This window comes from Saccopteryx bilineata, chromosome 5 (genome assembly GCF_036850765.1).
Source record: "Saccopteryx bilineata isolate mSacBil1 chromosome 5, mSacBil1_pri_phased_curated, whole genome shotgun sequence".
Classification (NCBI taxonomy): Eukaryota; Metazoa; Chordata; class Mammalia; order Chiroptera; family Emballonuridae; genus Saccopteryx; species Saccopteryx bilineata.
Genome location: NC_089494.1, coordinates 61,233,707 through 61,245,883, shown reverse-complemented (window position 1 = coordinate 61,245,883; position 12,177 = coordinate 61,233,707). Strand labels below are relative to the sequence as shown.

At 36.1% G+C, this 12,177-nt stretch overlaps 1 protein-coding gene across 16 annotated transcripts in view; it reads right to left on the bottom strand.

Moving 5' to 3' along the window:
* Positions 1-12,177, bottom strand: part of ATF2 (activating transcription factor 2) — a 92,682-nt gene that overhangs the window by 15,689 nt on the left and 64,816 nt on the right. For 15 of the 16 annotated variants that reach the window (XM_066233241.1, XM_066233254.1, XM_066233243.1 and 12 more), the window contains 2 exons: positions 7,053-7,202; positions 2,418-2,639 (listed from right to left, as the gene is read on the bottom strand). In XM_066233241.1, the coding sequence (XP_066089338.1) occupies positions 2,418-2,639; positions 7,053-7,202 (372 nt within the window). The remainder of the gene's footprint in view (positions 1-2,417; positions 2,640-7,052; positions 7,203-12,177) is intronic. The other variant, XM_066233253.1, reaches the window with a different exon arrangement.

The window sequence follows — 12,177 nt, the reverse complement described above, 5'->3', positions numbered from 1 at the left end:
TGTGGCAGCATGTGCACATGCGCAGATGATGACATAACACCATGTATACAGCGGAGCAGCCCATGGCCATGCCAGTCGAGATGTGGACGGTACAGAGGAAAGTTCGGTGTGTTCTGTGGCTTGCTAAATTAGAATTTGTGACCAAAGTGCAACGTGAATATTGGCACGTTTACAACGAAGTGCCACCACATAGGAATAACATTATTCGGTGGGATAAGCAGTTGAAGAAAACCGGCAGTTTGGTGGAGAAACCCTGTTCTGGTAGGCCATCAGTCAGTGACAAGTCTGTAGAGGCTATACGGGATAGCTACCTAAGGAGCCCTAAAAAATCTGTGTGTGAGCCCACATCAAACTGCACTGAATAGGTATGAAACTGGGAGAGTTTTCCTTTTATTTGGTGCAGATTTCACATTTCTATCATCTTTTGTTGCTTTCCTGTGACTGGTCAAAAGTGCACCATGACTTTACGGACACAATGTATTTATATATCATTTATAGTTTTCAAACATTTTTTACTTATTTTTATTTTTTTGTATTTTTCTGAAGTGAGAAGCGGGGAGGCAGAGACAGACTCCTGCATGTGCCCAACTGGGATCCACCTGGCATGCCCACTAGAGGGCGATGCTCTGCCCATCTGGGGTGTTGCTCCATTGCAACTAGAGTAATTCTAGTGCCTGAGGCAGAGGACATGGAACCATCCTCAATGCCCGATCCAACTTTGCTCCAACAGAGCCTTGGCTGTGGGAGGGGAAGAGAGAGACAGAGAGAAAGTAGAGGGGGAACAATGGAGAAGCAGAAGTTTCTTCTCCTGTATGCCTTAGCCAGGAATCAAACCCAGGATTTCCACATGCCAGGCCAACGCTCTACCATTGAGCTAGCTGACCAGGGCCCATTTTTTACTTCTTAAAAAGCCAACTAAGTCAAATTACAAAAGAAAATATTAATAAATCTTATTACAATTAAAAACCTATGTATTTAAAAATACCTGCATTCATTCTAATTCAACTGATTTATGCAACAACCCAGAGAAGTAGATTAGCAGGTAATGGCTCTATTCTCTGGGTAAGATAACTAAGGTTAACAAAGAATGATATGTTTAATGTCATACAAATACAAGCAGTCTAGTTATTTGAAAGGACTTTGTTAAAAACAGAGAAGAAAAATATATGTACTTAAATCACTTTAATGTAATATAAATATTATTTTAAAAATCTAATAGTTAAAATAGCTTTTATAAAGTATAACAGAGACACCTGGTAGATATAGTCATAGGGTATAAATAAAATGGCACCTATAGTCTGTTTCACTGAATTTAAGAGGAAAAAATTAATAATCTGTAATGTAGATTTTTTTCTAAATGGTTAAGATATATTTTGTAAGACGTGTTCTAAAACTAACATGTCAATATTCAAAACACAATACAGTATAAAAGATGTCTGCCTCACATATGAAAAAAATTAAATTATAAAATTTATATTACCAGTAAAATGCTATCCCTGATGCTAAAAACTCTTTCTAAAGCATTTAAATAGACATTTATATTAGTGACATTTTAAAAGAGAGATAGGTTTAACAAGAGAGCAGTTCTCATCATCAATAATAATTATCTAGAAGATTTGTTTTTAAGTGGGAATGAATTAACTCAGAAGACTGATCAATAACACTATAATTCATTAACATCAATTTTCTAGTTGATTCTCATCGATTGGTAGTTTAGAAGATTCTATTGAAGAACATTCACAGTATTTAAATAAAATTAAAAAAGACGAAGAAGAAAAAATAGAAGGATCTGGTGCTTCTCCATTGGAAATCTTACCAAAGACTAAACAAGAAGGAGCCTTAAATCTTTATAGCCAGGAGGTTCCTAAGAAATGTATCTGAGGCACATTGGCAGGGCAGTATGACATGATTTCTAGTGCCACTGGCCACATTGTACCTGTTCTGCAGATAATAAGAGTCCTTCAGTTTCCAAAGCTGTCAATCTGGCACCTTCCTTGAGCACTATATTCACTTTAAATAAAACAAACAAAACAAAATTTATAATTCAAAGAATAAAAGAGCTTAAAAACAAAAACTGCTACTAAAGCAACTTTATTGTTGTGATATAAACCAAAAAACGGACATGAAAAGTAAAATACCAGTAATATTTTTAAGATTCTTAGAACTTAGTATCACAACTTTATAAAGTTTAGGTACTTTTATACTACACAATTAAACACATTTAAAATTTCTTCATTGTATCAGTGTTTTAAGTTTTATATTAATTCATTTCCCTCCAAATAGGTTTACAAAATTAGGCTTTACATAGTTTCTATACACACCCAACTGTGTTCTAAAATATTTAGCTGGCTACCTAGAAAAAAAAGGGAAGAGCTGTGTTCATGACTATGTATTAAAATAAATAAAACAAAACTTACATATATGTACCATACCTGCAGTTGTCCATTTAACGAACTCAAGTCTTCTGCTTTCTTCTCTAAAGATTGAACCCAGACTTTCCTCTTTTGTCGGCATCTTGAAGCCGCTGCTCTGTTTCGCTCAAGAAACTTCCTCCTTTTCTCATCAGGATCTTCATTAGCTGCTCTTCTTCGACGACCACTTGTATTTTGGGTCTGTGGAGTTGTGTGAGCCGGAGACGCCTATAATAAACAGAAATGGAAGCTTTTAAAATTTTTATGTAGTGAGTGAATTAACACAGGGAGTAAAGGGTCGCAGAAAGAGAGATGCTAACTTTATTTTCTTAGTCTCAGTATCTTGGGGCAAAGTGAAAATCACCCTATGGTTTAAGAAATCCCTTGAAATAAATAAGCATTGCTAAAATAAGATTCTCATGCTAAGTAACTATTATGGTAAATACAGTCTTTTAAAAGTTTCTCTATTTTCATTTATATAGAAATATAAAGAAACTGAAAACAGAATAACAATGATCATGTACAGAGCTCATATTTTTCCAAGTATGCTCTTAAGTAAAAGTATATTATGGTATTATTCAATCTTTGAAAACTAACTATAAGGTAAAAATTCAGTAACTTAAACTTACTATGGGAAACTATGTTTTCTATGCTATTTTTGAAGTAAAAATAGCATTAAATCTGTAAATTTTCTTTAAAAATTAGTTTCTCTAAAATCAAGGATGAAAATTATGCACACACTTTGGTATGTGGTCAGTTGCCACTTCATGATTGGGATCCAGTCTGCGAAATGCATCGTTACGCAATTTCGCTGTTGTGGGAACATCACAGAGTGTACTTACACAACCTAACAGTCCAGACTACTACACACCTCGGCCACGCGGTATACAGCGTACTGCTCCGAGCCTACAAACCTGTACAGCATGTTACTGTGTTAAACACTATAGACAATTTTAACACATGGTATTTGTGTATCTGAACATATCTACACATAGAAAAGGTACCTAAAAATACAGTATAAAACATAAACATGGTACATCTGTACAGGGCATTCATCATAAGCAGAGCTTGCAGAACTTGGTTCCCCTGGGCGAGGCAGTGAGTGAAGGGTGAGTGAGTGTGAAGGCCTAGGACACTACAGCATACTCTTGTAGACTTCATAAACACTATTCCCTTAGACTACACTAAATTTACTTAAAATTTTTTTCTTCAATAATAAATTAACCTTAGCTTACTTTAACTTTTTACTTTATAAACTGTGAACTTTTTATATATTTTAGTGAGAGTGAGAGAGAGAGATGAGAAGTACTTCAGCTGTTCATTGATTGCTTCTCATCAGTGCCTTGACAGAGGGGCTCAAGCCAGAGACCCCGGGGTTTTGAACCTGGTACCTCACTGTCCCAGGCCAATGCTCTATCCACTACGCCACCACCAGCCATGCTACACTTCGAAGTTTTAAAAAACTTTTTGATTTTTTTGTAGTAACACTTAGCTTAAAACACACTGTAAATCTATACAAAAATATTTTCTTTATAACCTTATTCTATGACTTATAATTTATAAATTTTTTATTTTAATTTTTTACTTTTGAAACTCTTTTGTTAAAAACTAAGACACAAACACACATTAGCACAGGCCTAAACAGGGTCAGGATCATTGCCATCACTGCCGTCCACCTCCATATCTTGTCCCCCTGGAAAGTCTTGGGGGAAGAAAGACCCATGTGACCCATGGAGCGGTCATCACCTGTGATAACACTGCCTGCTCTGAAGTACCGCCTGAATGACCTGCCTGAGGCTCTTCTGAAGTGTCACTCTTTTCAGAGGTATGTCCACGGTGTCCGTCGGTTTTATGGTTTGCTTCTTTTTCTCTTTGTTCCATCACAGATTTGCTTGTATACATATACTGTAATCTTACAGAACCATCACCACATGTGTAGTCCATCACTAACCAAAACATTGTTATGTGGCATGTGACTCAGCTTCTCTTCAGTTTTTTAAATTTATGGTGAGTCTTTTTCTAAGGGTCAGGTTCATTAATTCTCATGGGGGGGGGTAGGATCACACAGGAGTCCAGATTTTCATTTTCATTTATCTCTCTACCCTTAAAGAGATTGGCCCAGTTATCTCAGATGAGCCAGAGACAGATATCATCACTCACTAGCGATACTGTCTAGTGTCTAGGATTGTAGAACAATAAATATATCCAAGCATCTCACAAATCCCAAAATTGTACCACAGACTACCTGAATATGGGAGACAGGAAATAAACCATTGGAAATAGTGTGAAGGAATCAGTACTTAATGGCCACAGGCACATGATCCAAAGAAGAAGCCTGAAAACAATGTTTTTACCTATAGGTGAACAGCCTGACCAGGAGGTGGTGCAGTGGATAGTGTCAGCCTGGGATGCTGAGGACCCAGGTTTGAAACCCCAAGGTCACCAGGTTGAGCATGAACTCACCCGGCTTGGGTGCAGGGTTGCTGGCTTGAGTATGAGATCATAGACATGACTCTATGGTTGCTGGCTTGAGCAGAGGGTCACTTGCTCTACTGTAGCCCCTCCCCACCCCATCAAGGCACATAATGAGAAAGCAATCAATAAATGACTAAGGTGCCACAACAAAGAATTGATGCTTCACATCTCTCTCCCTTCCTGTCTGTCCCTCTCTATCTCTAAAAAAAAAAAAAAAAGTGTGAAAAAATAAAATGTCTATCTCATCATAATCTATGTAATAAACATAAATCTTATATTGTATATAAGCTCAAGATAATTCTGCAGGGAAATCACCAAATTACATAGTTCTCATTGTAACTCCAAAATATACGTTATGATGTAATTCCTTTTTCAAATAACTAGCATATAAACATTATGAGGGTTATTCCATTTATATTATATTATAGTTGTAATAAAGATCAAGTATTAGATTGTTTACTTTATATACATAAATTTTAGAAGAATATTTCTATTGCTGGCTTCAAGAGTGGCAACTTTGAAATATATTCTTAACTTCGTCCTTGTAACTTATAGCAGGTTTTTTTTCTTTTACTCACTTGCCCAAATGAGAGAACTTTTTTTTTAGTTGACAACTCAGTTATTACAATAAAGGCTAAACCCAAGTATAATAAGCAGAAACTATTGTAAAGTTACATTTATATATTTTTATGCCTAACAAGGACTTGAGACTAATTAGAAGAATATGTACCTCCTTCTCTCCCTTCTTTCACTGATTCATTCATTCCACTTCATTAAAAAAAATATGAACTACTTTAGAAACAAGATACAGCAATGAAGTGTTCATCTAATAAAAACATATAAAGATATAAGTAAAAATTAGATCCAGGGAAAGTATAGTTAGTATAAGGAATTAAATTATATTTATTTTTCTTTAAAATAAACTTTTAAAGGTGTAAATACCAAACTTACCTTGCAGGCCATACCAAAAAAAAAACCCAACAACAAAAACCAGCCCTGGGTTTCATTTGGCCCATGAGCCAGTGTGCTAACCCTTGATTTATGACATTAAACACACTTACTTCCTTTCCCTCTCCTGGACCCTTAGTAAAGTTGTTTAGTGAACGACAATGGTAACCATAAGTTTCATAAAGATATAATAACCTAAATACCTATGCTTAGGAGGCATATTAAAACTGTGTAAGTTTTGCTGTTTATCTGTGTAAGTGGAAAGTTTTCTTTTTAATGCCAATGCTCCCATCCTAAAGGGTAAAGAAAAGGTTTAGAATTCTAAAACATTCAGAGGACTACAGTAACCCTTTACTACAGAAATATACTGTGGCTTGACCAGGCGGTGGCGCAGTGGTTAGAGCATCAGAATGGGATGCAAATGACCCAGGTTTGAAAACCCAAGGTCACCAGCTTGAGCGCAGGTTCATCTGGTTTGAGCAAAGCTCGCCAGCTTGAGCCCAAGGTCACTGGCTTGAACAAGGGGTTACTCCATCTGCTGTAGCCCCACAGTCAAGGCACATATGAGAAAGCAATCAATGAACAACTAAGGTGCCACAATGAAGAATTGATACCTCTCATCTCTCTCCTTTCCTGTCTATCTGTCTGTATCTGTCCCTCTCTCTGACTCTCTGTCAAAAAAAAAAAAAAAAAAGAAAAAAATATACTATGGACATATAGAAATATCAACCATCTAATAGGCAGTCACAAACTAGAGATAGGTAAAAAGGGCCTCTATCTGGTACAAACGACTGTCATATGGCGTACCTTTTCCTTTGGTGATGTTTCACAAATTTTAATTAAATATTGTTTGATTTATGCTAGTAATGAAATACATATATATGTTACTTGAATACAATCGACAAAAAAAAGTTTCCATTAAAAAGAATTGATGGAGATTGTGCCATGTCAGAACAACATACATATCAGATATCCTATGCAGTAATAATGGCCTGATGGAATGATGGACTGGACCAACTTTATTTAATATCAAAACTTTTACAATGAACAACCTTTTCCTAAGGCTTCTGTTATACTTTTGGAATAACTATATAACCAGAAATATTTTTTTCAAAGTATATAGCTATTAAGGCACTATATGTGTGTGTGTGTGTATATATATATATATTTCTTAAAGGATGATAACAGAGTGCTGAATGATAAAAACAACACACATACCGGGGTTTCCGTAGTGGATGTGGCTGGCTGTTGTAATGACTTTGGTCGAGACTCCTCTGATTGAGTCCTAACCAACCCGCTACCATGTCCCTTTACAGTATCTCCATTGGTCACAGGAGGATGTTGCTGGGTCAAAGCAGCTTTCAATCTCTGAAATGCAAGCAACAATTTTTAAAAAGTTTTCTACTTTTCACCTATATCCAACCCCTAACATAATCTGGTTAGACAAGAGATATTTTTTAAGAAATGCATAAATTCATTCAGCTTTATAATTAGTTTTGATTTATCATAATTCATTACATACCTAAGATCACTATAAATATCAGTAAGATAAACAGAAGGACCTCTAGAAAGCTTACCTGAGTCTTTACGTCTAGTAATATTAAACAAACTTTGCTATTCCTAATCAATTTTGAGAAAGAGTGAAAAAATAAACACAGTTAACTGAAAATGACTTTGTTCAACTAAAATAAGCAACAAAGGTCAATTATGTATACTTTCACTTATTTTTTCCTACCTCATTTCTGCCTCCTGTATCCCAATATTCTCAGGCTCTTAGATTCTTAGACCAAAATCTTTTCTTTTCCAAATATGAACCTTCTGATCTCTGCTTACAGATCTGAGGTCAGTGCTTACTTGGACAATGACCTGATGTTGCATTTTTTTAGGCCACAACAGTGTCTGTTAGGCTAAACCTCCTCTGAGAACCTACAGCTGGATTTGCCTTGGTATGTGTAGCCTCCTACAGTAGCACATCTACTTCCAATTCTGTCCCTTCCCTGTGTCCATTTTGTCAGTTAACTAGATTGTACCTGACCCACTGTCAAGAGTATGACAGGTCTAGTGTCAGAATGAGGCCCTAGACATTCATGGCTATCTTTTTTATAATGACACAATTTGAAAGCTTACCTGAGTCTTGAATAAAGCTCACCATTCTATCAGCAAAAAATGTGTCATATGTAAGCATATTACCTTCCAAAAAACATTTTAAGAGCAGAGATTGCCTTATATTTCTTTGCATTCCTTTTTAGCAAGGTACATTATTGATTTGCTACAGTAATATATATATTTGTAATGAACAGAAACTGGTTTCTTTGGTGAAAATGGCACATGTGATTTTGGGGGTAGTTTTATTGTTATAATCTGTAAATTTAAAATGATTAACACAAGATAATCATACTATAGTATCTCAGTGATGAAAGAGATCTCAGGGGCTTGAGAGACCTATCTATTATTGCCGATAATGTTAATAACTGAGATACAGTCCTTGAGTCCAAAATAAAGTTCTCTCACAAAATCTAGTGCAGAAATATGTCCATTACGTTTTCCTAAGATCCACACTCAGGTGTAAATTTCAGGAGAGAAAGGCTACCGGTATTGGTATGAGGACTGTGTTGAAGTCTACTCAGTGCTTCCCAAACTTTCTGGAAGTATGTAACTGCCTGGATGTTCCAAGTTAAAAACAGATTCTTGGTAACCTTTTCTCTCTCCCTTCCCTGGATACAGCAGGAAGGGGTAAGAGAGAAGAGAGAGCTTTTTAAAAAGGAGCCCAAATTATTCTAGTACAACTGCTTTAATTCATGCCAACTAAGAACAATTTAGAAAATTTTACAACTATTCAAAAATTTTAAGTATTTTTATTTTCATCTACATGTATCTTACCTTCAGTGATCCTGATCCCTTAAAAACTGAAGCATATATGAAAAGATCAACAAAATTTCCACTAGGCAATAATTACACCTGGACAATTGTTAGTGGACATTTTCTTTTACTATTAATCACTGTAGATTCTGAGTATAATTTAAAAAACAAAGTCAGTAGTTTAAAAAGTTTTACTGAGGTATAAGTTACATACAGTCAAATACACTCATTTTAGTGTGCAGTTCTATGAGTTTTAACAAGCAGATACAGTTGCAGAACCACCCCTACCATCAGACACAGTGCAGTTCTATCACCCCTCAAATTTCTCTCATGCTCCTTTCCTGTCACTCTGTCCTTACACCCAGTCCCTGGAAAACACTGGTCTGTTTTCTGACCCCAAAGTTTTGCCTTTTCCAGAATACCAAAGAAATGGAATCATACAGTATACAACCTTCTGAATCCAGCTTCTTTCCTTTAGCATAATGCACTCGAGATCCATTCATGTTATTATCGATGAGTTTCTAATAGGAAAACATCCCTGTTTTACAGATTAGGAAACCAGAGATTTGCCCACAGACACACAGCTATTAAGCTAGTTCAAATCCTGGAACTGTCCAAAAAACCCAAGGAGTGATAAAATCTGAGGCTGTATAGCATAATGATACAAAAGACAACCACAAAGGATTAGGAATGCCAAGTCTAAATAGTGCAACTACTAAAGCCAACACCACTCGATGATCTGGTAGGTTTTTTTCTCTTTTCTGACAGAGGTCTTCTTTTTGAACTGCAAAGTGCACTACAATATGTAAAGTCCTAATGTTTCCACTTGTTCGTATACGTAATATACACTGTATACATATTGTATACAGCTGAGAAGACACTTAATGTTCAGAATTTAACTCTGCATGTAACTGACCAAATCATTTAATCTTTAAGTCTTAGCTGTAAAATTGGGAATGAATAATAACTTCCCTGTGGGGTACGGTATATCAAATAAAATATGCAAAAGTACCTGACTCATAAAAGGATTTCTCAAATGTCAGCTTTCTTGTTTCTCCAAAAATAGCCTCCATTTTCCTTGCACAGGTGTGAGGGGATGTCAAAGAATCAGGAATTTCTACACTTTTGTTTTTTCAAAATGTACTTAGGAAAAATGCACTTACGGGTCATCTTAAGCACTGGCTTAGCCTCAGACATACTTTATTACATAACATACATTCTTAAGACCACATCATATACTGCGTATTTCAGAATCCAGATAAAATAAAATTCTTGGTTCTTGCCTTGGTCGGTTTGCTCAGTGGTAGAGCGTCGGCCTGGCGTGCAGGAGTCCTGGGTTCGATTCCCGGCCAGGGCACACAGGAGAAGCGCCCATCTGCTTCTCCACCCTACCCCCTCTCCTTCCTCTCTGTCTCTCTCTTCCCCTCCTGCAGCCAAGACTCCATTGGAGCAAAGTTGGCCCGGGCGCTGAGGATGGCTCTATGACCTCTGCCCCAGGCGCTAGAATGGCTCTGGTTGCAACAGAGCAACTCCCTAGATGGGCAGAGCATCACCCCCTGGTGGGCATGCTGGGTGGATCCTGGTCAGGCGCATGCGGGAGTCGGTCTGACTGCCTCCCCGTTTCCAACTTCAGAAAAATACAAAAAAAAAAAAAATTCTTGGTTCTCTTATTTTTCTTTTTTAAACAAGCAGAAACAACTACATTAGTGGTTATGATACAGGATCTTGGGCATTCATAACTGATGAGATAATGTGAAAGTAGATGAATTAAAACTAAAATTAGGTAAATGGCCAAAAAAGTAGCCAGCTGTAATCAGGTATGAATACTTAGGCTAAATAGTCAAAGAAGAATTAAAAGTAGAAAGATACAAGTTTAAAAATGTGGGCCATATAAACAGAACAAAGGAGGAGAATTTGGGGAGGTGATCACTTTGCATAATTATACCTTTAGAAAACAGAACAGTAGACATCACAATACAATGAATAGTACCTAGTCTCTAGTGTTAGGTTAGAGCTTTCATTTCTGGATATAAAATGAACATAAATATAGATAGTAGTTGAGCTGTGAATCATGATAAACTATGTGTTAGTAAAACATTTTTAAGTCCTTAGGTAGAAAAGAGAACTGAAAAGCATTTAAAGTTTTATAGTGAAGAGCTTAACTCTTAGAATTAATGAAATACAGTAACTGCACATAGGGGAGTTTGAAGTACATAAACATCACTCTCTTGAATAATCTTTAGTAGGGCAAATTACTACCTTATAGAGCACTTAAAAGCAGCATCAGTATTCATTCATTATCCTCTCTTGACTGCCCTAGGGTATACAGTATTCATCCAGTGAAGAAGCTCTAATGTTTGCTCCATGCTGTTACACTGATTACAATGAGACAGACTTGGAAAATGTGCCACTGGGTACAAATTTTAAGAAAAAGATTTTCAAGGGTTAATGAACACTGCTCTGAAATGCAGTTTAAAAAATAGCAATAAATATACATGTAAACTAAAAGAAATTAGAATGAGTTAGGTGAAAAAGTTGTCACTGATTCATATAAACTTTACAATTAATATAAGGATATCTACCATACATTCATATATATTTGCTATATATATATATATTTAGATGAGAGGGAGATAGTGAGGCAGACTCCTGCATGTGCCTCACCTGGGATCCACCTGGCAACCCCATATGGGGCCAATGCTCAAGTACCGAGCTATTTTTAGTGCCTGAGACTGACAAGCTCTAAGAGAGCCATCCTCAGCACCCAGGGCCATGCACACAATTGCACCACTAATGCAGAAGGGGAAGGAGAGAAGGAAGAGAATGGGGAGGGAGGAAAGCAGATGGTCACTTCTTCTGTGTGCCCTGATTGGGAATTAAACCCAGAACATCCATATGCTGGGCTAATGCTGAATCCATTGAGACACTGACCAGGCTTAAAATATAATTTTTGAGCTAGCAGAGATACTGAAATCAATTAGTCCAATCACTACCTTACAGTTAACCTGAGAGTGGTTAACTCCCAGAGTCACAGAGTGAGTCAGAAGCAGAGCTAGGACAAGAAATTGTCTTTTGAATAAATTTTAAAACAAATGTCTTGCCAAACTAGAGATTCTTGTCTAATATTAAGTATTTAAGAGTTTTAGGAATCAATAAGAATATCAGACATTGGTCAGCCTATTACTAAGACCAAAATTTCAATAAATTTAATATAAGTAAAAAAAAAAAAAGAGTACTCATGAAATTAAATATTTAAAAATCTATCTCCAGCATATACAATAAAACACAGGCATAACTTTAATTTTAAACTAAAGGCATATGCCTTGTTTTGAAAGAAAATGAAAATATCTTTATTACTGTATTTCTAAGCAGACTAGTGTTTTAATGTTTAGAATTTTCAATGTAAAATTCTACTGTATTAAAAATTTTCTTAAAAATAAACTGTGCTGGTATGACATTCACTTTACGAGGTAATCTGTTAAAA